The sequence below is a fragment of the Accipiter gentilis genome, chromosome 1, assembly GCF_929443795.1.
Source record: "Accipiter gentilis chromosome 1, bAccGen1.1, whole genome shotgun sequence".
In the NCBI taxonomy this organism is placed as follows: domain Eukaryota; kingdom Metazoa; phylum Chordata; class Aves; order Accipitriformes; family Accipitridae; genus Astur; species Astur gentilis.
This window is the reverse complement of record NC_064880.1, coordinates 16336282-16361942: the sequence shown is the minus strand read 5'-3', so window position 1 is coordinate 16361942 and position 25661 is coordinate 16336282. Positions and strand designations below refer to the sequence as shown.

The window sequence follows — 25661 nt, the reverse complement described above, 5'->3', positions numbered from 1 at the left end:
AGTCCAAACAAAAGACACTTCTGTACGACAACAAAAGCAAGCAGTGCCATTTGTCTCATTCTGATGTTATGGGAAAGCACATATTCTTCCAATAGTTTTGGGCAATGGTTCCAGAAAAAAATAAAAATGTTAAAATATTATGGACTGCTCTGTAATGAATTGAGACACACAACAGAGAGCAGGGAAACCTTCATTATAGATCTAAGTCACTAATGGATACTAATTTAGCATGAATCCTGGCTTCACATAGTTATTCTCATTAGTAAAAGTATTGTTATTTTTATTGAACTAGCATCTACAGGAGAACTAAATTCAGGGTTATGTCTACCCAGCACAGCACAAACACGAAGAGAGATTGCAATTGTTCTGCTAGAGCCTAATTAGACAAAACAGACAAACAACAACAACAACAGAAACATTATGACTTAGTAGAATTTAAAAATCTGTTCAACAAATAAGGAATCTGAGTCTCCATTTTAAAATCTGTTTGGACACAAAAGACCCTAGAGCTACAATCTCCATAGCACTTAGGCACTCTGCAGCCTGGTTCCCAATTAAATTTTCTAAAACATTTAATCAGGTAAGGCACCTAAACTCACAGATTTGGCTGTCTGACACTGGCATCTTTCAAAACCAGCCTCTGCCATTTCCCATATCTTTTGGTAGCCCTATGCTTGTCTCTATACTCCATTGGCACATGAATGATTCTAAAATTGGGCTTATTCTAATTTAGTGGAGAAGAAACTGAGGTACAGAAAAGCACAACCTACTATCCATAGTCACATAGTAAGTCTAGAGCAGAAGTGGGAACTGAGCCTCAGATCACTTTATCTTTCTCTCCTGAAAAAAAATCCTTTGAAAGTTGAAATAAAAAAGGGGATGAGGGGAGAGAAATTATTAAGATATGGTACTTTATCTTTCCCCCAGGAGCCAGAGTCTTTGTAACATCATGTGCTCACACTAGCATATGAGAAATGACAAGAGTGGTGACAGTTTTGAAAGGCTTCTGTTGGACATCGGGCACCCTCCATCTATCTGCAGGAGCAGGAAGTCTTATCACAAGAGTAACTCCCCAGTCAAACCAAATCTCTTCCTGGAGTTTCTTTATGCTGCTGCTGCTCAGGTATTAATTATCACAGCATTGTATGGCAGCCATACACAGGACAGCTATACGTCAGCCAGTTTAGACACAGGTAGCAGTTGTGGAGCTCAGCTTGCTCTTACCTCTTAAGATGTATTTTGCAGTCTACAGTGAGCCCTGACCAGCTGAGGCTAGGGTACTACAAGATCTCAAATGAGTTACTTAAAAGCAAGGCTGTGTATGTATAGTCTATTCACAGCAACGCTTACAGTGTTAATACATCCAAGGGAAAGGTTGGCAAAGAAAGACCTTGATGAAGAAGGCAGCTAATCCCTGCTAATCCAAGCTAATCAGGTAGTTTGGCAGGGCCATTGTTGTGTTCCCCAGCCTCATCACAAAGAGAACAGCAAGTGAGTTTAATTGAGCCTTCCATGTTCAGCTCGGTATTATACTTCTCAGATATGCTGTTTTGTATAAAGCAATCTCATCACACTGATCATTCCTCTCTTCTGCCCCTTTTGAATGTGGGTGAATTATTGCCACATTAAGCTCAACTCCTGTGATTTATATACACAACCCTATAATAAACAATTATATTAAACAATGACATAAATGTTATTTTTAATGCTTTACACTGATCCGTCTGTCATCTGCATTTAATAACACAATAGCATACCAAAGAAGAAGGGTCAGTTTGTAGGTCCCATTGATCCATCACCAGACCTATGGCTGGTTTCTGTCAGCACAGCTATGTCAACAGGGGTGTGAGAAGGTGCAATTGCTAACGCACAGCGAGAGGCCAGAAGAAGCCCTCAGAGCACCTGCCGTTAGATTGCCAAAACAGGCTTAGACAGGTAGAGCTTATTTAAGTTGTAAGAGCTGACCATCACTGTAATAATACAATGCATAGTTACATCCAGGCTAAAAGCACTTTGTCAACACAGATGATGAAGGGAACTAGTCACTCACTTCTCACAGGTCACTTAAGTCACCTTCATTCCTTAGATGGCTTTGAAAATCCCACCTAAAACTACTTCCTGATCTATCCATACTCTGCAGTCATGTTTGAAATGCCTTTAATTTGACTGCTGTTTCTGAAAAGTAACTCAAAATCCAGCTAAAGCAGGATTTGCATTTCAGCCTTCCAGGATGAGGAAGAAAAAACAATTCTCAGGACTGTGACAAGAAAGGGTGCTCTGAGTAACACCTACAGCACATCTTATAAGATGGCATTTAACTTCTCCCTTTCCTACTTCGATGTGTTATTGCTAACAATTGCAACTGAAGATAAATATTAGCCAGCATCATGGTCCCTGAAGAGCATGCTTTGATACCGGTTTTGTTTCTCTGACCATTTACTTTGTAAACCAGTGGACTCAGCAAGGTGCATGTGCCACTGGCAGTAAAATAATGCCATACTTATGTCCATTTGAAAATTTATTCTCGACCTAGAGTGGTCCAGGACACAACTCTCTTCCAGCACATGTCCTCGTTAATTAGTATACCAGTTCAGTATGTGGTCAAGCATTCCTGGCCAGAGTGTTCCTGAGAGGCTAGAGATTGCACGCAGGCAACTCCTGAGACTGTTGGGGTCCTGGAACAGGGCAGAACTGACAGCAAGCCATCACCCTGCTGAGTCCAAAACCATGCTCTAAAGGAAATCTGAACATCAGAATCGGTCAAGAGACCTTCTCTCTGCTGCTTATGGAGGTTCTGAAACACATTAACAGGTTGTGTCATTAAGAGTCCTGTACCACATGGTGGATCCCAGCACCTCCTAATGCAGTGCTTGATAACCTGATCTTCTTACTGCTGAAGACTTCATCTAACAAGAGAATTAGCATTTGAAGCAATATTGATTATCTCCTTATAGCAGATGTAAGTATCTGGCAGAGAGGAAAAGATAATCCTTCTGAAGGCTTGCTCTTTAACACATGAACTTCCTGAGTGCCAATGGCGCTACCACACAGAGCACCAGGAGAAACTCTCCCATAGGTAGCCAATGTCCCCTTCCAGCACAGCACATACATGTGCTGTGTCTCAGAGCCAGTGAAGGAGAAATGTGCTGTCTGTTCCAGAGAAGTATCACAGATCTGCTGCCCCAATTCAGCAAGCCCAGGGTAAATTTTACTGCTCCAGTTAAGCCAGATGAACATATACACCTGATAAAGAGTTCAGCAAGCAGCGACAGTCTGAAAAATATTTGGTTTCCCAACCTTCTGCTTCTAACTGTTCTTGCCATAAAATGTCCTCAAACAAAACAAAACAAAAGAAGCCAGAAAAGAACAATCCACCTGTTTTTCCTAATCATTGTTGAGTAAATAAATGTACTTAAAAGCTGACTTCATACTGTGCTGCGCATTTTTCTGAAAGCACAAGCTGGGCTGTAGTAACAGGAGAGATACTACAGTGAATACACTGCTTTTTACATTAGTTTTACAACTGCTTCTAATGGCTAGGCCAAACACCTGTCTGGAATGCATGTCTGACCTGCTTCAGGCCAGATCCAAATACAGTCGAACATATTTTCAATGCCTTTTGTTTGTCTGCTAGGTCTTACAAATTTTCTAGGTTATAGCCGACTTAGCCTGTGCAGTCTGCGCTATTACTTAAGCTGAGAGACGGCACAACCTATGTACTCAACAACATACTTGCCCACATTTATTGTATGACAATGATACCCATATTATATTTTCCCTGTACTTCCTATGCAAGATGCCATTTTTCAGTTGCTTTACAGCACTGCTATACTTTCAACCCTTGGGCTGCAATTTTTCACCACTTGGGCAGATACTCTCTGGAAAGCTTCTGTTGAAATGTCTCAGCCATTTCTGAAAATGAATGAGAGATGCAGCTATAGGGACGAACAAAGGATATCAGAGTCCCACAGCGGGACAGTAGCAAACAGAGGGAGGACAGTAACAGCATAAACTTCCACAGCTGTTTTTCCAGGAACTGTTTCGCAGTCATTAGGAGCAGACACATTTAACAGGGCACTTTCAGGCAAAAGTCTTATTTGGGACTGGGCAACAGCTTCTATAACCAATTTTGCTGCTGTGTAACACAGTGAACAACACTTGAATGCTGCAAGGGCACATTCAACCCTGAGGTTACTACGGCAGGAGTGAGCTACATGCTTTAACTTAGCTCATGTGACTATGGTAGCATAAGCCATGTCCTGTGATGAAACAAGTTTCTGTCACTGCACCCTCCTGAGAGACAGTGACAACACCTAGGTTACATGCAACAAATTCTCTCAACTTCTCACTGAAGAAGGACTCAAGAGCAAATGAAGAAAGCTATTTTTTTAAAAAAATCTTTCTAGACATCCACATCCATACTCCAAGCATAAAGCAAGATGAATACTTAGAGTAGGTAAAGGTTCATCAGTGGTTGTTGCACAGAAGTGCAACAGTGCACATTCAGGTCCAAATCCTATATGCACATTCACAAGAACAATCACTTTTTCTTTGTAGAAACACTGAGTTTGGCTGGCACAGCAAGAAACAACTAGAGGTCTAAATCAAGGGCCTGTTATTAAGAAGTCTAATGGGCAATGTTAACTAGAGTTTTGCACTAACCACCATCTCCTTGAAACTCCCCGTGCTTGTTTTCCTTTAGGAAGCCATGTTAAGGAAGCTGTATGTGACCAGAGAAGATAACAGTATGAGTATTGTTAACATGTGTTTCCTCAGAGCCAGGACAAATTCTTATGACTAAAGAGACTACAGGCTTTGAATGCGTGGTTTTGGACTTTAACTCTTTTGGACATAAGAGATTTGAGCTTTTTTGAGTTCAGTTTCCAATGAGGAGCTTGACCAGAGGTCCATTGGGTGCATACTTAGACTGGAGTACAAGTGTGCTGCACCATTAAATGGTGATATTAACTTATTCCTTCAGAAAGTTCTGGAAATCCAGCTGCCAGGTATGCCACTACACCCAAAACTTTCTCGGGTAAAAACTAAGAATGAAAAATAAAATAAAATAAAGTAAAATATCCACAGCAGGGACCACACACTGTGGTCTCTCATGCACAAATGTGATGGAAAGTGCATCAGGCAAGTACTGCTCACTTGGTTCTGACCAAGTGAGATGGGTTGACCCTGGCTGAACACCAGGTGCCCACCAAAGCCGTTCTATCACTCCCCCATCCTCAGCTGGACAGGGGAGAGAAAAATATAACAAAAAGCTTGCGGGTCGAGGTAAGGACAGGAGAGATCATTCACTAATTACTGTCACGGGCAAAACAGACTCAATTTAGGAAAATTAAATCAATTTATTACAAATCAACCAGAGCAAGGTAATGAAATAAAACGAAATCTCGGAACACCTTCCCACCACCCCTCCCTTCTTCCCGGGCACAACTTCACTCCCGGATTTCACCACTAAGCCCCCCCAGCGGCACAGGGGGGACAGGGATGGGGTTTATGGTTGTCACACGTTATTTTCTGCTGCTTCACCTCCTCAAGGCGAGGGCTCATCACACTCTTCCCCTGCTCCAGCGTGGGGTCCCACCCACGGGAGACAGTCCTCCACGAACTCCTCCAACGTGGGCCATTCCCACGGGCTGCAGTTCTTCACGAACTGCTCCAGCATGGGTCCTTTCCATGGTGTGCAGTCCTTCAGGAGCACACTGCTCCAGCGTGAGTCCCCCACAGGGTCACAAGTCCTGCCAGAAAACCTGCTCCGTGGGCTCCTCTCTCCACAGATCCGCAGGTCCTGCCAGGAACCTGCTCCAGCGCGGGGTTCCCATGGGGTCACAGCCTCCTTCAGGAACCCACCTGCTCCAGCGTGGGGTCCTCCACGGGCTGCAGGTGGATATCTGCTCCACCGTGGACCTCCCTGGACTGTAGGGGGACAGCCTGCCTCACCATGGTCTTCACCAAGGGCTGCAGGGGAATCTTCGCTCTGGCGCCTGGAGCATCTCCTCCCCCTCCTTCTGCGCTGACCTTGGTGTCCGCAGGCTTGTTTCTCTTACATGTTCTCACTCCTCTCTCCGGCGGCTGTTTCTCCCTGTCCCAACTTTTTTTTCCTTCTTAAAAATGTTATCACAGAGGTGTTACCACTATCACTGATTGGCTCGGCCTTGGCCGGCGGCGGGTCTGTCTTAGAGCCGGCTGGTACGGGCTCTCTCTCGAACACAGGGGAAGCTTCCAGCAGCTTCTTACAGAAGCCACCCCTGTAACCTCCCCCCCGCTACCAAAACCTTGCCACACAAAACCAATACACCAAGCTAGCGTCATTGGGAGAAGCTGGCTCCAGGTCAGTGCCCCACCCTGCATCCAGGCTGCAGCCTGGTGATGAGCAAGGCACGGTATAACACTAGAGTAATGTGCTCTCCATTGCCCGGGAGCAGAGCTGGTCTCTGGCTGAGGCATTGCTAAACAGGTGCACAGCCTTTTCTGGAGGTGGTATGTGTCTTTAAATGTGCTGCATTTCTCAGAGGAGGCATACACTCTGAGACTCCTTTGCTTGTCACAGCACGTGCACACAGCAGAGGGGGTATGTAGTTTCACTGACTCAATGCTGCAGAGGCACAGCCTGCATTGTTGACACTGAATTCAAATGCATGCAATTGCCCCATGTGATTCAAATGCATGGGAGAAATGCCCCACACTCCTCCAAACACTTACTTGAAACTAGCACAATTCAGGGATTTGAAAGCTCTCCCTCTTGAAGGTGACACTTACAGACTGCTGGGTCAAATATTCCATGCCTACCTTAGAGAAGCAGTAGGTCCTATTCACGCACGAATAGATACCTTAATGTGCTTATAACAGCAAATCTGGCTCAATATATATTTTGGAGCAACATAAAACAAATAAATTATTAAAAGAAGTGGTACTGTGATCCCTGTCCTACAAACACTGAGGGCATGGGCAACCATGCTGACTCCAACAGGGCTCAAGTGCTTAGAGTTACGCACATGCTTAAATGTTTGAAAGTGTACAAGATACATTTTGTAGAACACCATATGCATCTTAGTTCTTCCTGCTGACTTTGTACCAATTAAATCTCCCAATTCATCAGAACCCATGTTAGACAGCTGAGGAAGAATCTCAAGTCTAAAGGAACAGACCTCTACTGCAAAATCTAAGTGAAGATTTTCTATCAAACATCCAGTCAGGGGATAACTCCCACCAGCCCTTCTGTGAACCTGGCCTGAAAACATAGATTCTGGTGATGAGAAATCAAAATCTAGCCCATTTTCAGTTCACCTTTAAGGGTAAGTGGCCAAGAGTTCAGGACCTCAGCAATCAGAAATGTGTCTATTGAAAGCTCTAACAGTGTGAGGTAACAGTGGGTTTCAGACTGGCCATCCCCTGTTGCAGTAAGTGCTTTAACAGTGTGCACACCTCTTTGTAAAAAATATTGTGTTATTCTGACAAATGTTTTACTTAGAGTTTGTGACACGCATCATTATTTCAGAATAGTCTGTCAAAAGTGATTTGTTTCCTACTATTTTGGTGTAACTAGCAAAAATGTTTGAAGTTTTAAACATACAGTCTAAAAAAGCAATCATTTCAGAATTATTTGAACATGAGAGTAAACAGACCTTACCACTGACCAGCTTACAAATATTTTCAGCCTTAGCTGCAGATTCCTTTCAGGAGGAGGGAGTTATTGCTTTGATTTTTGATTTAATATGAGTGATAGCAAGTTCTCAAGAATAAGGGATAGAGGGAAAAAAAAATCAAGTTCTCACTCTTTTCTGAAGAGTCTTAGGACACTGCTTTGAAATTTTCTAGTATCACTGAAAATCTTGACTTTATAATCACACACTCAAAGCTCCTTCCTCCTTCAGGACCCATTTAAATGGATAGCATCAGATTGAAACCTAATTTAATCAAGTGTACTATCAACATTAAGAGTTGTTTTAATCAAAGATACATTTTGCCCATAACCCAGGTATTTAATCTCTCACAATTGAGAATTCAAACCAGACTCATCTCCATGTTGCCCTCATCTATATTCAGCCGCCTAAGAGCATCACACTCAGGATTCAAGTACTGCAAAAGGATGATGATATTTGAACAAAAAAGTTTCATTGGACTGTTTGGTTCACTGTTAGATTATTTATTTTTTTTGACCAAGCTGGCATCAGTGAACCACAAAGTCATCAAAAGCTGCCACACATTACCTGTGTTACAGTGCTTTCTTCCTTTCAACATTACTCTGCCTGCTGTTTTGTCCTGAGTTTCTACAGTTCTTCCTTCACCCTTTTCTTCTCTACTTTCTTTGTTCTTTCTTTTTACATGCTGTTAACCTACTCTTCTCCCAAAGATAAAATTAAAATTAAAAGCTTCTTCAAAAAAAACGCTTGAAAGAAAATCACTGCCACCACCAAAATTCATACAGCTCCCATCTTCTGTGCACTTCATCGCCTCTCCCGACTGCTGCAAGGCCGGGCTCTGCCCTGCGCTTCACCTGCCACAGCAGAACCTCGATCCTGGCCGAGTTCTTCTGCACCCAGCAATGTGGTCCTTTCCCCTGCCGCTGGGTAGTTACCGCCTGGCTTTAGGACGCTCCTAGAACAGCAGGTATTGGGTGTGCTGGGTGTGAATGGCAGGGCTGTGGTAGCAGGGGTGCTGCAGGGGAGGCCCCTGGGGTAAGAGGCTGGGGCTGCCCAAACCAGACGCAGCCCACTCCAGCCAGCCCACACTGCCGCAGGCAGCAACCAGCTGGGAGGAGAGCTGACTGGAGTTGGGCTGGGGTAAAGGGGGAGGAAAGGTGGGTTTTTTCCACAAATGTTTTAATGTGGATTGTTGTTGTTTCCTAACACTGAATCAGCTATTAAATATTTATGTTAATTGGCAGTAAATTAAGTTAAATTCCCCAAGTCGAGTCTGTTTTGCCTGTGACAGCAATTGCAAAGTGATTTCACTATCCTTATTTTGACCCAGGAGTCTTCTGTTCATCCTATTTTCTCCCTGTTCCCGGTGGGGTGGGTGGAGGCGAGCGAGCAGCTGTGAGGGGACTTGGCTGCAACCAGCTGTGAGCCAGAACAGCTCCTCCACTCCCTGCCATGGCCACCCCTGGGATGATGCCCACCCAGTTCAGTAACCTGGCTCTGAAAAGTGGCCAGAATTTAGGAAGTCAATGTGAAGGAAAGCAAAAGTAGCTTACATCCTTGGCCTGTCTGTCTATAGATATGTTTTGGGGTGGGGGGAGTGGGTGGTGTTCTTATAAACCTTAAGACTGGCAGCTTGTCCTATGCTTTCATCATAGGGTTTCATATCCCTCCCTAAACTTTCATAAGATTTGAGCATGTCCTACGGTCAGGGTAATACATATGTATATAAAAAATATAATATAATAATAATGAATCTTTTTGTCATGTTGATAAAATCTTGACATCTGCAATAACCCCCACATCAAATACTATGTCTGATCTTCAATGTGTGTCCATGTTCAGGTCCAGACTTCTGTCAGGACAAGCCAAACAACTCCAAGAACAAACTTGCATGAAAGAGCGGTCAGTTATCCGTTATCCATACAAAAACCTTGGTCAAATCAATAAATATCACTGCATTTATTAGTTTGTATTTGTGGCTGTGTAGACACCCTTATAAAGACAGGATCTCACTAAAGTATAGAAGCCAAGAACATAAAGTTATAGGCAAACACCACTTAAACTTGCAGTACTGCAGGAGGGAATGCCTACTTTATAAGTAATCCATAATTTGAGAGTGGCATGAATAGGGCAAAATAATAATTTATGTTACACTTTCATCCTCTTTTGTGAATTATTACAATCCCAAGAACATTTAACTATGCTAGTATGATGGCATGGTATCACAGACCCAGAATTTCCAAAGGACTCTTCAACTGAAAGGACTCTACAAGTCAAAACCCAAACCTCTTTTCCTAGCATTTCCTACAGCAAACTGTGACAAGGCTGATGGGTGAATCTGCTTTTCAACAGCCAGCCGCACCTTGCAGCTGTCTAGGAAAGAAAGTGAAAAAATCTCTTAAGTGACACCACCAGGGAAACTTCAGGCAAAGGAAGCACAATTAGAAAACCTGGAACCCCGAGGCACTACCGCTGTGCCAAAGTTAGTGCTAGAGACATATTCACAGCAGCTCTATGGATGTGCCACAAAAAGAGCACACTTGCTTTCAGATCTGAAGCACAGCCAATGTGCACCCTGATTATAAAGCAGTAACCCCATCCACACTGTAGAGACTTTTGACAGCTAGCACCTATTTTGCATGTTACTTCTAAGATCAGTAGTCAAGGGGTTGACATTTCATAAAAATCAGGAAAAGGTATCCATAGCTGTTACACCATCAGCCTTTCTAACCAACACAATTAACTATTTGGGATGACATTTATAAAACAGAAGTAGAGTTACATATAATTAATCCATCCTATCTATTCCTTGTTGCATGCATTTATGTTTTGATTTTTTAAAAGTTGTTTTTAAAGACCTACACTACCACAGTATGACATCTTACGAGTATCAAAGAATATGCTGTGCCTCCAAGAGGCACATGAAGCTCAAAGTGACACCAAGTTGCCATTTCTTTGGTTATCCTCATTGGACTTCTGTGCCAGTGAAATGCCAAAGCCACAGCAAGCTGTTATACATCACTGGAGGCCTTACCAGAGCATTCACTGAGAGGACGTTTTGGAAGTAGATAAAGATGGCACATTGAGATTGTGCCATCACTATGTAGAAAAGGAGAAAACAGCTATCAGTTACACCAGCTATGGGCAAGCCAATGTGAATTTGAAAGTGACCTGGAATTTTGTCTCATTTTTACAGGCAGGGGAGTGAGACATACATCTCTGTACAGTATCGTGTCTTTCATGACTGGGCTACATAAGGAAATTACATGGTAAGAAAATGCTCTCTTTGTGTGGCACTTTTTATGTCCACATGGAACAGTGAGTGCCACTCACTTTTTCAACACCAACTCCACCAGAGGGCTGATCTGCAAGTTTTAGTTGAGCTAGAAACATTTATATGGTGACACAATGTGGTTTAAGGCACTTTCTGGAGCTCTAGGACACTTTGAGAGCTTACTGAGCTGTCATATAAAGACTGACATCAATAACCTTTGGTAGTCTCGAATTTCACTTGGATGTCTGTTCTCATGTGAATGACAGTACTGTCAAGAACGTAAATTGTGCTCACACCTTGTAGAGATTAGTCACAGAGGAACCAGAAGCATCTCCCCACTGCTTAAAATCAGGTAGGACACAGCATTCAGATCCTCTGGAAAGACCTAGCACTGGAAAATTTCCCATTCTTTACTCAGCTAAAGAAAAAATTGCCCAGTCCTCCCACTCCTCCTCTCTGCTGTCCACAACTTAATCACATGTGAAAATTGTTTAATATTCAAATTTAGCTTTGACAACATTCCTGTCTAATAAACACAGTCTGAGTTTTGAAACAACCAATGACTGCAAAACAGAAATCCACCAGAGTTCATTCAGAAAATGACAAAACAGGTATTTCAATCACTATCATATTTCTAAAACATCTTCTAGCTGAGGAATTCACTGGAATTTATCTCCCATTGAAAAGCTTCAGAAGAAACTCTCTTCCATTTCATTCCAGCAAGTTCATATATTTTACCAAGAAATATTTGTTCAGGTTTTGCCACGAAAATATTTCACCAAGGAAACTCACTTTCTTTCCTCATTTCAAACGCCATTTCTTTCCAAACTTTCATTACTAAAATAACTTCTCAGAGGACTTGTATTTTTAGCAGGTGACTCTGGCCTCTGACCTAAACCAACAATACTTCATTTAAACAAACAAACAAACAATTTGCTTGGCTTCAGAAAACATACAAACAGCTATATTCTGCTTTTACATGCATATGCGAATCATCCCACTGAACTCCATCAAATGGCACTGCCTAGACAATAAAAGCTTCCTCGACACCGGAGGAGGTTTCCAAATAGATTCAACCTTGGCGTTGCCTATCTACTGATAGTACCTCCACTCAGTAAATTGAAGCCTGGGGAACCACCCATAGCTAGTCCCTGTTCTACATTCTCCTACTTTACTGAGGTCTTACATTTCCATCAGATAAACTCTTATTTGACTGTACCTCAGCCATTTCCTACCTTTGCATTGGTACTGCTCTGTATCACAGAATTTACCTATGCAAGTCGATCAATGAATGCCTTTGAAGCTCATATTGAGCAAATGTAATGCAGCTGCAATTTGTCAACATAGCTCAAAAATCTACTTGAATATTTTTGTAAACATTTTTATATAATTGTCATGTGAAGCATTAAGATAACAACAGGCCCTGGTCCATCTGAAACCTACATAATTCTATTTTGTACAATGCATATTTGTCTATGTAATTAAAAACCTGATATTCTATATAAAGCAGAAACCTTCAGGATACAATTGTTATCACGTTTTAAGTAACTAAGAGGTAAGAAAACTGATTCTCTCTCTTCTCTTGCTGATACACAATTTACCTTATATCAAGTGTCATCCAGCTTCTTTAAAATACCTGACTTTGGGAAAGCACTGACTGATAACAAGAGATGTTTAAGAACAGTTTAGACACATTCTCAGTGGCTAAGTAGATAAAGCAGCTTTGTCTGAAAACAAACCTCATATAGTATATGCTTTTCTAAGTAAACATTCCAAGCCAATTTAAAACCAGAATGTAATTAAACATAAAAATTGATAAAACAACATTAAATGATTTGCTTACATGTTATGAGATCTGTGTTGCAATTCACAGAATCCCATCGATAAATGGGTATAATAATAATCATTCCTCTACCCTTTATCTCGTGTTTATCTTAATTGAAAGCCTTTCAGGGCAGGGACAAGCTCACCATGTTTTCACCGCACAAAGGTTTTCTGATCTTAGCAGGCCCAAGAGATGCCATATATGAGAACGAGAAACAACACCAAAGTTAATATGGAAAATATTACTCTGCAAAATCTTTTCATTTTGGAACTACAGTTTCAGTATCGAAGGACTAAGCATTTCAAACCAGCAATTACTGCTTTGTGGAGTGCCAGCCACACTGTGACCTCACCTCTATCTGTTTATCGTAATTATTGCACTGAAGTCTAAAAGGTATTGGCAGAATATTACAAAGATTATCAGCAAGCCAGTCATGTACCAGATTCCCCTATCTTTTTTCTTCCATTACAACTATGTGACAAGCAACGAAAGGGACAGCTGACTATCACTTGTAGATAATACGTAGAATATTAATATGAACAGATGTTAATTATTTCATTTTTATAAATCTATGACAGTTGCTGATGTATCATAGGTGTCTGGATCAGCACTGAGACATGGAAAACAATTTTTGAAGCGTTATCTGCAACAAAGCAATAAGGGAGAAGTATTCCAAACTACAATATCTTGAGGATAAATTTTATTTTGCCAGTGATACTTCAAGTTCAGCTCCTGTAAGCCTGAGCTTCTATACCCTTACATTACTATCAAAAATGGACACAGTGTGAGTATTTGTATGTATAAATGGTGTTGGATTTTTTTTTTCTCACTACAACACAGAAAACCTTGTTCTCCTTTAACTTTAAGTTGACTTGGCACTTTGGCAGTATAAAAACAAGTATGACAAATACAATGCATTGATCCTCCAGGGCCCTCTGCACTTGCTCACTTTCTTCATTGTTACTGATCTGTGAGTTGCAGCACGTGCTGGAGCTCACACATAGCCCCCCATCAGCCTGCTTTCACGAAAAATCTAAGATGTAATAGCCTACCCATCTGGCACTGAACTAATCACAGGCAAGTGTACTTCAAAAATTATTAGCCAGCATATACATGCAATTTTACAGTCAGCTCTTCTGACTTAAGTATCAAGACATTTCTTCTTCAGTCTTTTCCTCAAACCTCATTAGATTCACCATTAACCTCAAACTAGTGATGGCTTGTTTGGGATGCATTACAGTTAAGCCTGTGGAAACAGTACCTCTGTTTTATTAACAGAGGTCCCATAAAAACTTGCATTTTTTTATCAGCATGACAACATTCTGTCATACACATTGCCCTTTAGGAACTGAAACATTAACAAGTGCCTATTTTATATTGCTAATGTGAGCTGGAGGCACAAAGAAAAAAAATGCAAAGCAATAGGAAGTTTCTTAGATACAGGCTTTCAGTTTCTTTAGCAGTAAGTCAGCACTAGTTGCCCAGTTCTCGGTGCCGAAGTCTGCTTTAAAACAGGATATCTGTGTCAGTTTCTTCTCATAAGATATCAAGCATTATTCAGTAATCTTATCTGCCATTTGGCCAAGTTTTGTCAGTTTTATTTCTGCACTTTGCATCTGAACTTCAGAAAGACTCCGCAAAGAATTCCAGTATTCCCAATCACTTTTTTGATATTTAAGGAAGGCTGTTTCTTGTGTGTGTAATTACAAGTCTACCAGCTGTAGCCTACCACTCCAGCAAGATCTGTTCCTGCACAGATAACATCTTCCCCTCTGCCTTAAATCACACCATCCACTGGTGGTGCAGATGAAAAGACCAGCACCTGCAGGCACTATCATACTGTAAGGCTGGTCCCCAATATCATGGCCTTACGGTATCCAGTAGAAATTTTTACTGAAGCGCATAAGATTGTTCTCCTAAAAGCCCACATACTGATACAAAGTAAGTTCTTGGAAAATACGAATCTGGAGGAGAGCATTCTGGCTCAGGTCCAGATCTAACATATAGTAAAGGGTGGCAACATACAGCACAATGCCAAGAACTAGAGACCCAGGGTACTGTAAGCAACAGAAAACCCATCATGGAAATAGAAATCCCAAGAGCTTCTGATTAAGTCTCCTAATTAAACTACTGCGTACCACTTTTGATACTCATAGCACCACTTCTCTGCCTTTTTATTATTTTTTTTTGGTATTCCCATCCTTTGCCTGTTCAATTTCTAAACACTTTTTCAAAAAGCTCTCTTCTACTGTGTCCTGATAAAACAGTGTCAACTATGAGATCATGACCTTCAGAACAGTAATACATACAGATAAGCAAATAACTGAATTCATGTTTCAGTAACCAAGCTCAAACCTACACTCCAAAGCAACAAGTATCAACCATGTTATTGCTGTATCTCATACCTTTAAAAAGAAATCATAATATAAGACATCAGTTCAAAATGTTTCCTTCATATACACACACTTTACAGCCAAAACTACTTCTTGAATTTGATTAGAATTTCTAATAGTTTCAATTAATCCACAGCTATGTTTCCCAGTGAATAAACTAACACTCCTTCCTGATCTTCTCCCTGCTCAGAGATTTACCCAACCTTATGCAGGGTTTCCAAGTCATAATGCAATACAAACTTTAAATAAGGACTTCTGCTATTGCCATTAACAAAAAGCTTCTCAACATACTTCCTAACTCATTTAGGAATAACTCATAATGTCAGTCACTCACTAAAGCTTTTGATTCTCCCTTAAACCTGTGGCAGACTTCTTGGATGGGTCACTCCAGAGGTGAAGTCCTGGCCCTGCTGAATTCACTGACAAATACATAGCTCCCATTGATTTCAATAGGGCTCAAATTTCCCCCATCACCAGTAATAGGCAAACTCTTTCCCTCACTGTATTTTCCCATTAGAGTGTTACGTTATGTTGTTTCCAAACAGCCTAGCTTGTCTGTCTGTGCTTGCACTTCATCCTTGCTGTGGGTATACTTTCTCCATACAGCCACCTGCTCTTGCATATGGAAAATTAACACCCGCCTGCACATACACACACATCTTATCTTTGCATACTATGGAAGGAAATATTACTGGAGTAAGTAAACATTTAAACAGAAAATTATTACTTAAGATGGAAATAACAAAAATGTGGCCTTGAAACACAGGCAATCTGCAGATGACTAAAGGCAGTTAAGCTTCAGATTTCCAGCTTCTGTAGAGGCTGATCGCTCTTGGGACTTGTGCATGGTATGCAGAGTTCTCCAGGACAGCTTGATTTCTGGCATCTCTGGACAAGTTGGAAATTGTAATTGCAATCACAGTGAGCTTCTGTGCCTGGAACTGACAGGCAAACAGTTCCCCCTCCTAAGTGGCTATACTTAGAGTGTGCGTAAGTGGGAAGCAGAGGGGAGACTGCACAAAAGGGAGTCTACAATCAGATGAGTTCGGTCACCCCTTGCCTCCCACCCCCAGCAACTTAACATGACAGAGTGAAAACCTGTTTGAATCACAGCTGAAGCACACTGCCAGGCAGCGCAGCAACACTGCTGTTCATTATCAGCTGTTCTTACAGAGATCCCTTATACCAGTTGAAAAGGAGGATGTTTACATAAATGACAGCAGAAGAAGATAAGGAAAAATGTCTCACTGCTGCCATAAAGGATTTAATTTGATCCTAAAGCTGCCCTGTAAACCAAGGTTCAAGATTAACTTGGTTGTATTTCCCAAGCAGCTGTGCAGTCAGTGAAATGATTGTGGGGTGCCTGGATGTACTATCCAGCTACTGTTGGTAGTAATGTCTTTTCAGACTTTCAGAAGCATCTACATGGACTGTGTCAAACACTTGGCTAGGTAGCATGAGATGTACACAAGGAATTAAAAATAATTTAAGAGACAGACAAAAATATTTCTCCAGTCACCTACATAGTCATATAAGGCAGGATCTTACAAGGAGACTTGGTGTAAATGCATCTGTATCAACTGAGAAACTGTACATTACAGAGTGTGTCCACAGGGAACCCCAAGGGCTCTATGAAAGCTGTCGTGGGCCAGGGAAGGAACCCAAAAGCTTCAGCTTAAAACTTTCCTATGTCTAACGCCAGTGGTGGAAACCAAGAAAAGGTAAATCTTCTCTCACTTTCCCTGCCTGACTAGTTAGCTGTATCTCCAGTGTACTTTCCACAACGGCATCTAGACGTACCTGAAGAAACAAAGAAATCATCTAGACCTATCAAGATCTCTGGGTTTTCAGCTGAACAGGAGATAAAGTTCTTTTTTGCTAGTCATCTACATGATTTTTTTCCTCTTGAAACCCTGAGCCAAAGATAAGTTTCATATGTCTTGAGGACCTGTCTTTATTATAAGATGGGCTTATAATTTAGGAAAAACTGTTTCTCCTTTTTGCAGTACAAGACATTTGACTGCTTTATTAATTTAGTTAATTAGGCCAGACATAAAGAAAAGATGTGGGTATCAGCCCCCTGTATGCAGCTTTAATTTGTTTGCTGCATGCCTGGTGGAGGTCATTGTCACTTATTACCTTTACACTTCGCTTGACAAATGCTCTCTTGCACACTGAATGCTGCTCTGAGAGACAGCAGGGAACTACAGTAAGTCCAGGTGAAGTCAAGAAGCCCCCTAGATCTTAATTATAAAACCATAAAAGGAACCAACTACCTCTGAAGCTCTCTTACCAGGAAACAAATGAGAACAGGAAATTTATTTCCAACCATAAATCCCAAACCCTTCATTTTAATTTTTCCCAAGTTAACTTTCTCACCTAGCTAAGCAGCACTGCTTTCTATTATTAGCTTCTGGCCCAATATCAGCTGACCACCATCAGTCAAACTGTCTTCATCTCAATGAGCTCAGGGACTCCCAAGGAACTCTGTGTATGCAGACTTGTGCTTGCAGCCTCTAATTATTTTCTAACAGATAATAGAGCATTTAAATTCAGAGAGGACAGATTAAACTTGTAAGTGGATCAAAACCCTGGACAGAATCACAGCTCACAGGATTACTTCCTGGAAACATCAGGCTTAGAGGCTAGAGAGGAAAGGCCCTCATCAATTGTCTGTTTCCCCACAACAAGTTAGTTTAAATATAATTTTTTTAGCCTCAAAGATGGTTTGCTATGCTTTCCAACTGCAGCATGACTTTAGAATGGATTACATTATCAGTCAAGCATCTGGTTTAATGTTAAAGCACCTGTCAGGCCAATGGCTACTTGACTTATCAGACAATCATAACAGTCAAATCATTTGAGGCTGAGGAGGGGAAATTGTTTTCACAAGTGAAATTAGAAGTCCCTGTTCTACTATCAAGTAGCCTCTTAGCTGCATATTTGCCTTTTTTCCTCACAACAAGCCCCTCTTTCCTCCTGAACACTCAGGACCCTCATGTATTCTTTTACCAGGCTTAGGGTGAGGAGTAGGATATCCTTCTCTCCTGATACCCTCTGTGTCAGCTGGTGACTCCCCTCCCAGCCACGCTTGCAAGCTGCAAGTTTTCCCAGACTGCAGACCAGTAGCAAGAATGCCTGCACTCTGAATCAAATTCCAGCCCCCTTCTGGGGATGATGAAGTGTGACCAGCCAAACAGGGAGGAGAAACTATGCCCCACAACTTAAGCACCTAACCATTTCAACACCCAAAGGGAAATTCTTTAGACTTTGAAATTATTCCAGAGATAATATGTATTTAGAAATATGTGGAAAAAAGGTAAACCTACATTTTACAAAACAGTAGCAATAACCTCTGCACGGTGAAAACAAATCCATAGAAGTCCACATGTACATTCTGCTTCTGCCCTGGAGAAGTTGCTATGGGTTACTTACTAGACATCAGCTTGCACTGCTGTAACAGACGACACAGACTACTGCAGTGATAAAACTATGTAAGAAAGCAGGGAGCAGAGTAAAAGAAAGAGAGCCAGCTGGGAATGTGTGGAGAAAGCCCAACAAGTAGACTCTGCTGCAACTCCTCAAAGAAAAATTCCAAATAGGGGATGTACTTTTTGGTGATGGCCAATGCATCATCCCCTGATGGGAGAAGGGTGGAAAGTGTTTGGCCATAGCAGGTTCTAACATCATGCATTATATCATTATAGCCATTACAGATCCATTAGTGGGTGTTCAAGGTGCTGAAATGACAGCCTAGTAGCCAAATTGTTGTTCTTTACTCTTTTAGCATAACATTTAGCAGAATTTCAGCAGCTCACAGATCACTTTTAGACTTAAATTCTGCCAACATTAGAAGTTTTAACCAGACTTTATGGACAATGCCACTAATATCTGTACTAGCTATTTCTGTAGACACTGAAATGTCCCAAGTACTCTCTCTGTACACAAACTGCTGTTTACAAGAGGCTTTACATTTCTAGAGCATCTCTAAAAGGAATGCTAAGTTTTACTTGCAAGTACAAGGACATACACAATCCAGGAAGAAGTACTTGCTGACAAAAGCACACCTGTACTTGACAAGTACAAAACTCCAAAAGTCAAGGGTGTGACTCATATAATGACAAATCCTTCCCACTAACCTCCTCTTCCCATTCACAACCAACATGTCAGACACTTATTTAAGAGTTAACCCCTACTATGTTCATAATGGCACTTAGCCACCTATATGCCTTTAAAAAGTCTGATACAACTGCTTTTAACCAACAACTACTCATAATACTCTGTTTACTGAAATCACAACTGATACATTTTGCTTTCATATGTACACTTAAATTTTCCTCATAAAATAACACCAGTAAACAGTATCGAGTTTTATCCAGACAGTTATACTGACCAAAGCCTTGGAGTGAGAATGAGTAAAACACATTTTTCTACTATAACTTACTCTTCAATGAAAGATAATTAAGTTATCTCCTCATAATAGCATAAAATTTTAAAAAGTTGAAAACTATGTCCTTTCTGGGACAGAGGAGTGGTCACACTAAAACCATAAACAATGCCTAGGTCATTCTCTTTAAAAATGTGGCTTGTTGCAGGAAATAAATGACTGGGTTAAGAGGTGAGGAAGGCAGGAATGTCTGTATGATTGCATGAGCAATTGTTTCAAAAGAATGAAATTAAATCTTCAACAATGCTGTACAGCAAAGGATGTTACAGACCACTGTACATATATCAAATGCAGCATTGATACAAAACATCTTTTTTCTCCTTATTGTCACTTATATCAACTAATGATGGAGTGCAATTTTTTTTATTATGATTAAAAATAACGTTTAAGGTTATTATTAACCTCTAGGACTAAAAATAACTTTAACTTTTCTCTCATCTTGTTACCACTGGGTCAGAGACTCATGAGAAACTGTTAATTTAAAGAGAAACCTTTCCTAGTGTGGCTGTACCTTATAGTTAAAATCTCCAGAGTTTCCAAAAAACCTTCATAATTTCTGAGCCATTTATCAGATGTTATGATGCATACACTGGAAGGAAATGTGGTCCGGTGAATTAAGTCAGCTGATGCTATGAAACGTCAGACAAGTAGGTCTGTCTTTTAACCAGGACCTTATGCTTTCTTTGTAGAGTGCTTTAAGGTTAATCAATATCAAAGAAGGAGATATTACTACTATTTCTCTATTAGATCAGGGGTCAGATCCTAAGCTGGTGCAAGTTGCTCTGTTCCACTGACAATTCCCTCATTTTGAGGCTGGAATCTACATCACTGACTGCCGGCATCAGACATGGAGCGCAGGTTGCATTCAGTGTCCTTGCACTCCCTGCACGTTGACTTCAAAAGCGTGCTGAATACCAGCTCTCCTCTTTCTCCAGCTCTACCATTAACAATACTCTTGACCATTATTTTGTTCATTAAGCAAACATTTAATACTCTTTATCCCTTTAGTGCAATTAATTCCTTTTGAACAGGGCCAAAACGTCCTTTTTTTAATTTAGTTGTGCACAATGATTACTGAATGTCATCTACATAAATGTGCAGTTCTCTGTAAAAAGCACAGGAAATCCCTTCACCTATACAGCCTTCGATCAATTGTCTAAGAACTCACAGATGATAGTTTGTCTGAAACAGCTAAATCCATAACTGTACATTTCTATTCATTTCTAGATGGAAGAATAGCCTATATAACGAGAGTACATTCTCCTTGTGGTTTCCAGTCTCATTAATGCTAACCAAATTAAGCCTATACACTGAACAACTCTTCAAGACTTAAAACTCCTATGTAATTTTCAAGTTCACAAGAGGGATTTACAAAAAAGTGCAAATTTCTGTGATTTGTCAAAAATTGTCACTGAATAGGACATACACATTCACAGGGTCAAGAAGGCTTGATATTGACAGAGTGCATAGTATCTGTGAACATAGAACATTCATGAAAATTACAATCTTGACCTCTCAACAATATTTCAGATTAGTAAAGCAAACCAGCTTTTAATATCCAGCACATTTTATTTTCCCCTCCCTGTTATGCTTTGCTGCTGCTGACAGCTCCCAGATTCTCAGTGCTTAGTTCTCAGGAACGCTGAAGCAGAAAAGAGCTGAGGCTAAATTTCTGTTCCTGTGAGGTCTGCACCAGCTGAGACTCACATATGTGGTAAGATGCTCCCCTACAACTCCTTCTCTGTCATCTCTAGTTGCTCTGCCATGGAAAGATAAAATAATCTGGCACATGAGATAGAGGAGTTTCAGCCTTCCACTGATGGGAAGACCATTTATAAGAAAACTCCAAGCATCTTAAGGGTCTGTGACATCTGCACAGTGAAAACCCCAGCCCTTCATTACCATGAGACCGGCATTACCCTGGTAGCCCCAGTACTTATGGTTCTGGAATGATCTACATGCAATAAACTAAACAGGGCAGAGCATTGCCTCATATACATCTGCCTAGCTCTATAGCTTCAGAGAAGCAGCACTGACCTACCCGCAGCTTAGGTGTAACCTTGGTTGGTTGGTTTTCTTTGTTTGTTTGAACATTGCTGCAATAGAGAATGCTATGGATATGCATTAATACTGAGACAGCTTGTCAAAGACTAAGGGAAGGAGGCAAATGGCCTACACAGAAAATCTCAATAGCTGAGTGGTTCTAGGGACATGATACTGTAGCACTTGCTGAACATCAGCACAATACTGGTCCTGTGTACAAGCCTCCTTCTACTATTTAAATATAAGGAAAGGAAACTGGCAGAAACTCCTCTTTACAATCTCTGTGGACTACAGAAAGACACACCCCCACCAAAACTCAAAGACAGTGATCATCTCTTACTTACATCCATGAACTCCACATTGGCTTTTGGACCAGTGGTCTCATTAAGGATCTTAATGGCCACAGGAATCTTTACGGTTTCTCCTTCGGGGACCCAAATACCCTAGAAAAAGAAGAAAAAGTGACATAAGACTAATAAGACAACAATTATAAAAACTTCATGCAGAGTTACAGTTCTTTCTGATGCATTCTGTCACATTATGCAGATCAGTTATGAACCTCAGAACTGAGAATACAAACAGCTATAAAATAATAAAAAAACCTACAAAACTAATTCTTACACCAGAAGTAAACTCTTAGGTAAAATGAAAGATTTTTGTACCAGTAAATGTCCTCATCAGGCCCCCTTGATTTTCCTGTCCACAGCCAGGTTTCTAGAGTAATGTCAGCACGTCAGTGATGCGCATACTTTTTCCATTGACTATTGATTCTGATAAAATTAAACAAAAAATCTGGATTTTCTCTCTGGATTCCGATACTGAACTCACTGAAGCGATCAGGAAATTCTCAAAACTGATTATCACCAGGTCATGCTCTCATGCAGGGACAGGACATTCTAAGAACAATATATTTAGGGGCTATTTCTCTAATTAATTGATATCTGAGAATTAAAAGCTTAGATGGCTAAAGAGTAAACTTTAAAATTAAAATTCACAAGCTGTGTGTCTCCCAGGCTACTTTTCCATCCTTCTTGACTATTGCTGTATTCTTGGCAACCTCATGGTACCCATCTCTACTACTTTATTACTGTCTAAGTATATTCAAACTGATTATTCAAAAATGTATTCCCATGACCTTGTAGCTGTAGTGACCTGGTCTCTACTTCCTCCATCTCCTCCCCAGTTTGAAGACAGATGCAGTATCTGTCCTCCTTCAGTGCTCTGACCTACCACCTTGATTTGGCAGGTTTGGGTTGCTCCCAAAGGGCTGGGTGATTGGTTTGACTTGCCCATTAAGCCCTACTTCATGCCTTTGAGATTTAGACATGACCAACAGATCTTAAAAACCCTAATCTTTAACGGAAGGTTTTTTTCCCATGTTGGTTCTGCTCTTATATCCTGGTTGTTACAGGCTGCATTGACATAACTCATCTTTTCTATTTCAATGGAAGAAACAAAAAGTATCATGGTTTAGCTAATGACAATATTGTTTTACAAGGTATTATTGCTATTACAAGATCCATGTGACTTGCGAAATGAGAGACAAAGTTTATCTAGCTTTCCAAAAGTGTACTGTAAAGCCATTATGTAACAACAGAATGAACAAACTTTGACGCTGCATTTAATATCAAGACAGCCCAGCTTGTGTAGTCCTCTTGCATGCAAGAATGATTGTGGCTGACACTCCTTTTCTCAGCAAGAAATAATAACTGCATGTGTGATTAAAACTGAAGTCAACATTTGAGCCTGAAGATTCACTCTTCCCACACAATTCCACTATCCTGAGTTTCCCAGATAAGTAGGGCTCACGAACCCACACACAATACAGGGTGCTTTGCTGCAACGCAGAACTTGACGGTTCAAAAGTTACATGAGGGAAACCACTGCTGTATGGTGAAGACTCTTACCTTGTATACAGTTCCAAAGGCTCCGGAGCCAAGAACCTTTACTCGTTTCAGCTCAGTTTCCTTCAGGATACGAAGCTGTGCTTGATTGGGTGCTGTGCCACTTGGAGTCAAGGGTTCCACAAGCTATGAAGGAAAATCCAACAGTCTTAAATATGTGATAATGTGAAAACCCATCAGAAGTTTATAGTGAAAACAACCAATCCAACTAAATACTGGAATAAGACAGTGGTGGGATCTATTGACCAGTGACCTGCCAACCTGTGGAGCGATTTCTCACCTTCAAAAGCAAATGAGCAATGCTATGAACCAAGAGACCCGATAAAGAAAATCCTCACTCAACATGTAATAATTTCCACCAGGAACTGCGTGATGGAATTACGAACTGGAAATTGAATTGGTGTCACAATAATGCACCCAAGGACTTTTGCTAATGGAGGCAGTATAAAAATTTTCTACATGACAGAAATACAGCATTTATTATCAGTGCACCATATTCTATTTTTGCCCATTTCAGTGTCTTTTGAGTTGGCCACATTTCTTTTTAATAGCCCTGACTTAATGGCTCATCACATTCTTATTCTGTTTTGGGAAGGGACTATTTTCCGAACTTCTGTTATACCACACAGGACGGCAGCTTTAAGGAGAAAACATCTTATAGCAGACCACTACTTTATAACAGCCACTAATTTACTGCAAGAAAGGCACAATTAAACAATTTGCTCAAGATGTCCCAAGAAACTGTAAATGAACCACAATGGCACATTCAGTTAAAAATGCTCTCAGATCTCAATGTTATACTGTCTCTGCCAGAAAAACAATGCTTCTTTAAAAATAAATTAAAAATACATGAAAAGGACAATACTCTAAACAATGAAAAATAGCCTGATCCTTTACAGGATGAGGAAAATAATTCAGGGCTACTCCTACTCAGATTGGTTTGAAACCACTGCAGCATTTCAAAGTTGTCTGTTTACAAGGCTTAATGCACCATGCTCTGCAGTTTGAGAACCGCTTCTATGGCTCTTTGAGCATCATGAACTACTTAATTAGTTGACTTAATTAACTACTTAATTAGTTGACCAGACTAATTAGTTTTGTTCAGGTAAAAATACCAGTATCTGGAAATTATTGGGGTAAGAAAACATAAAAATCAAACAGCAATAAGTCAGGTTATCACAGAAATAATCTGTGAGCTCTACTATTTTTACAGTGATTTCTCTTTCCTCCTTCCCACTTTAGATGTCCAGTACTTACACAGTGAAAGAAAGAAGGTTCACTGTAAAAGAAAAGTAGACGACAGACTGGCAGTACACTTCTGTATTTTCAGTTTGTGAAAGGTGAAAACAGCTTTTGTGCCACAGTCCACCAACACAGGTACGGCAGGGGGAAGCATTGTGGGGGTCTAAAAAAGTGCTTGTAGAGTTTTACAGAGACTGATCTACAGAAGGAATAGGTCTGTTACAGCCTCCAGATAGAAACAGAGACTTTAGCTGAAGTGATAGTTGCTTGTGTGTTTATCTCAGGATGCTCATGATTTAATCTTCAGTTTCTAAGCCAAGACAACAGCTTCCCCACAGGTTCAGTAGGAGGCCTTGGTCCCTCAGAAACTACTGTCAGCCACAGCTTTTATCTGACCAAATGGAGAATGAGAGCTGGACTTCAAAAACAATACCTCCCAAATACAATGAAAACTACCTGCTTAAAATAATTTATGCTTAAGTAGGGGCTGATGCAATAACAAGATTTATGTATTTAAAGGCACCAAGTATAGTTAAGCTTTCTATACAGCTGAAAAGTATTTAACAAGCAACACAAATTCTAGCCAAGCATAAAGATACTTAGGCAAACAGACTGGGGATATGCAAATCATTTGCTCCCAGGCTCTACAGTGGAGATGAGTGGGAGCAGGACCCTTGGAACAGAACAGAATACAGCATTGTTAACAAAGCCTTGTCAAAGAATCACTATTCCCAAGCTTTATTGTCTTAACAAAGGAGGACCCTAATTTAAATATATCATCACTTGTAAAGTGTCTCAAGTGTATGACTGAGGAGATGGTAGTAATCACCTTTGCTATAGCTGTCAGATAATGATTTAATTTTATGTTTAAATATACT

The 25661-nt window shown here is 40.7% G+C and overlaps 1 protein-coding gene across 9 annotated transcripts in view; it reads right to left on the bottom strand.

The window, feature by feature from the left end:
• Nucleotides 1-25661, bottom strand: part of ERBB4 (erb-b2 receptor tyrosine kinase 4) — a 645972-nt gene that overhangs the window by 103920 nt on the left and 516391 nt on the right. For all 9 annotated transcript variants that reach the window (XM_049809033.1, XM_049809016.1, XM_049809051.1 and 6 more), the window contains exons 18-19: nucleotides 23545-23667; nucleotides 21982-22080 (exon numbers count right to left, since the gene is read on the bottom strand). In XM_049809033.1, the coding sequence (XP_049664990.1) occupies nucleotides 21982-22080; nucleotides 23545-23667 (222 nt within the window). The remainder of the gene's footprint in view (nucleotides 1-21981; nucleotides 22081-23544; nucleotides 23668-25661) is intronic.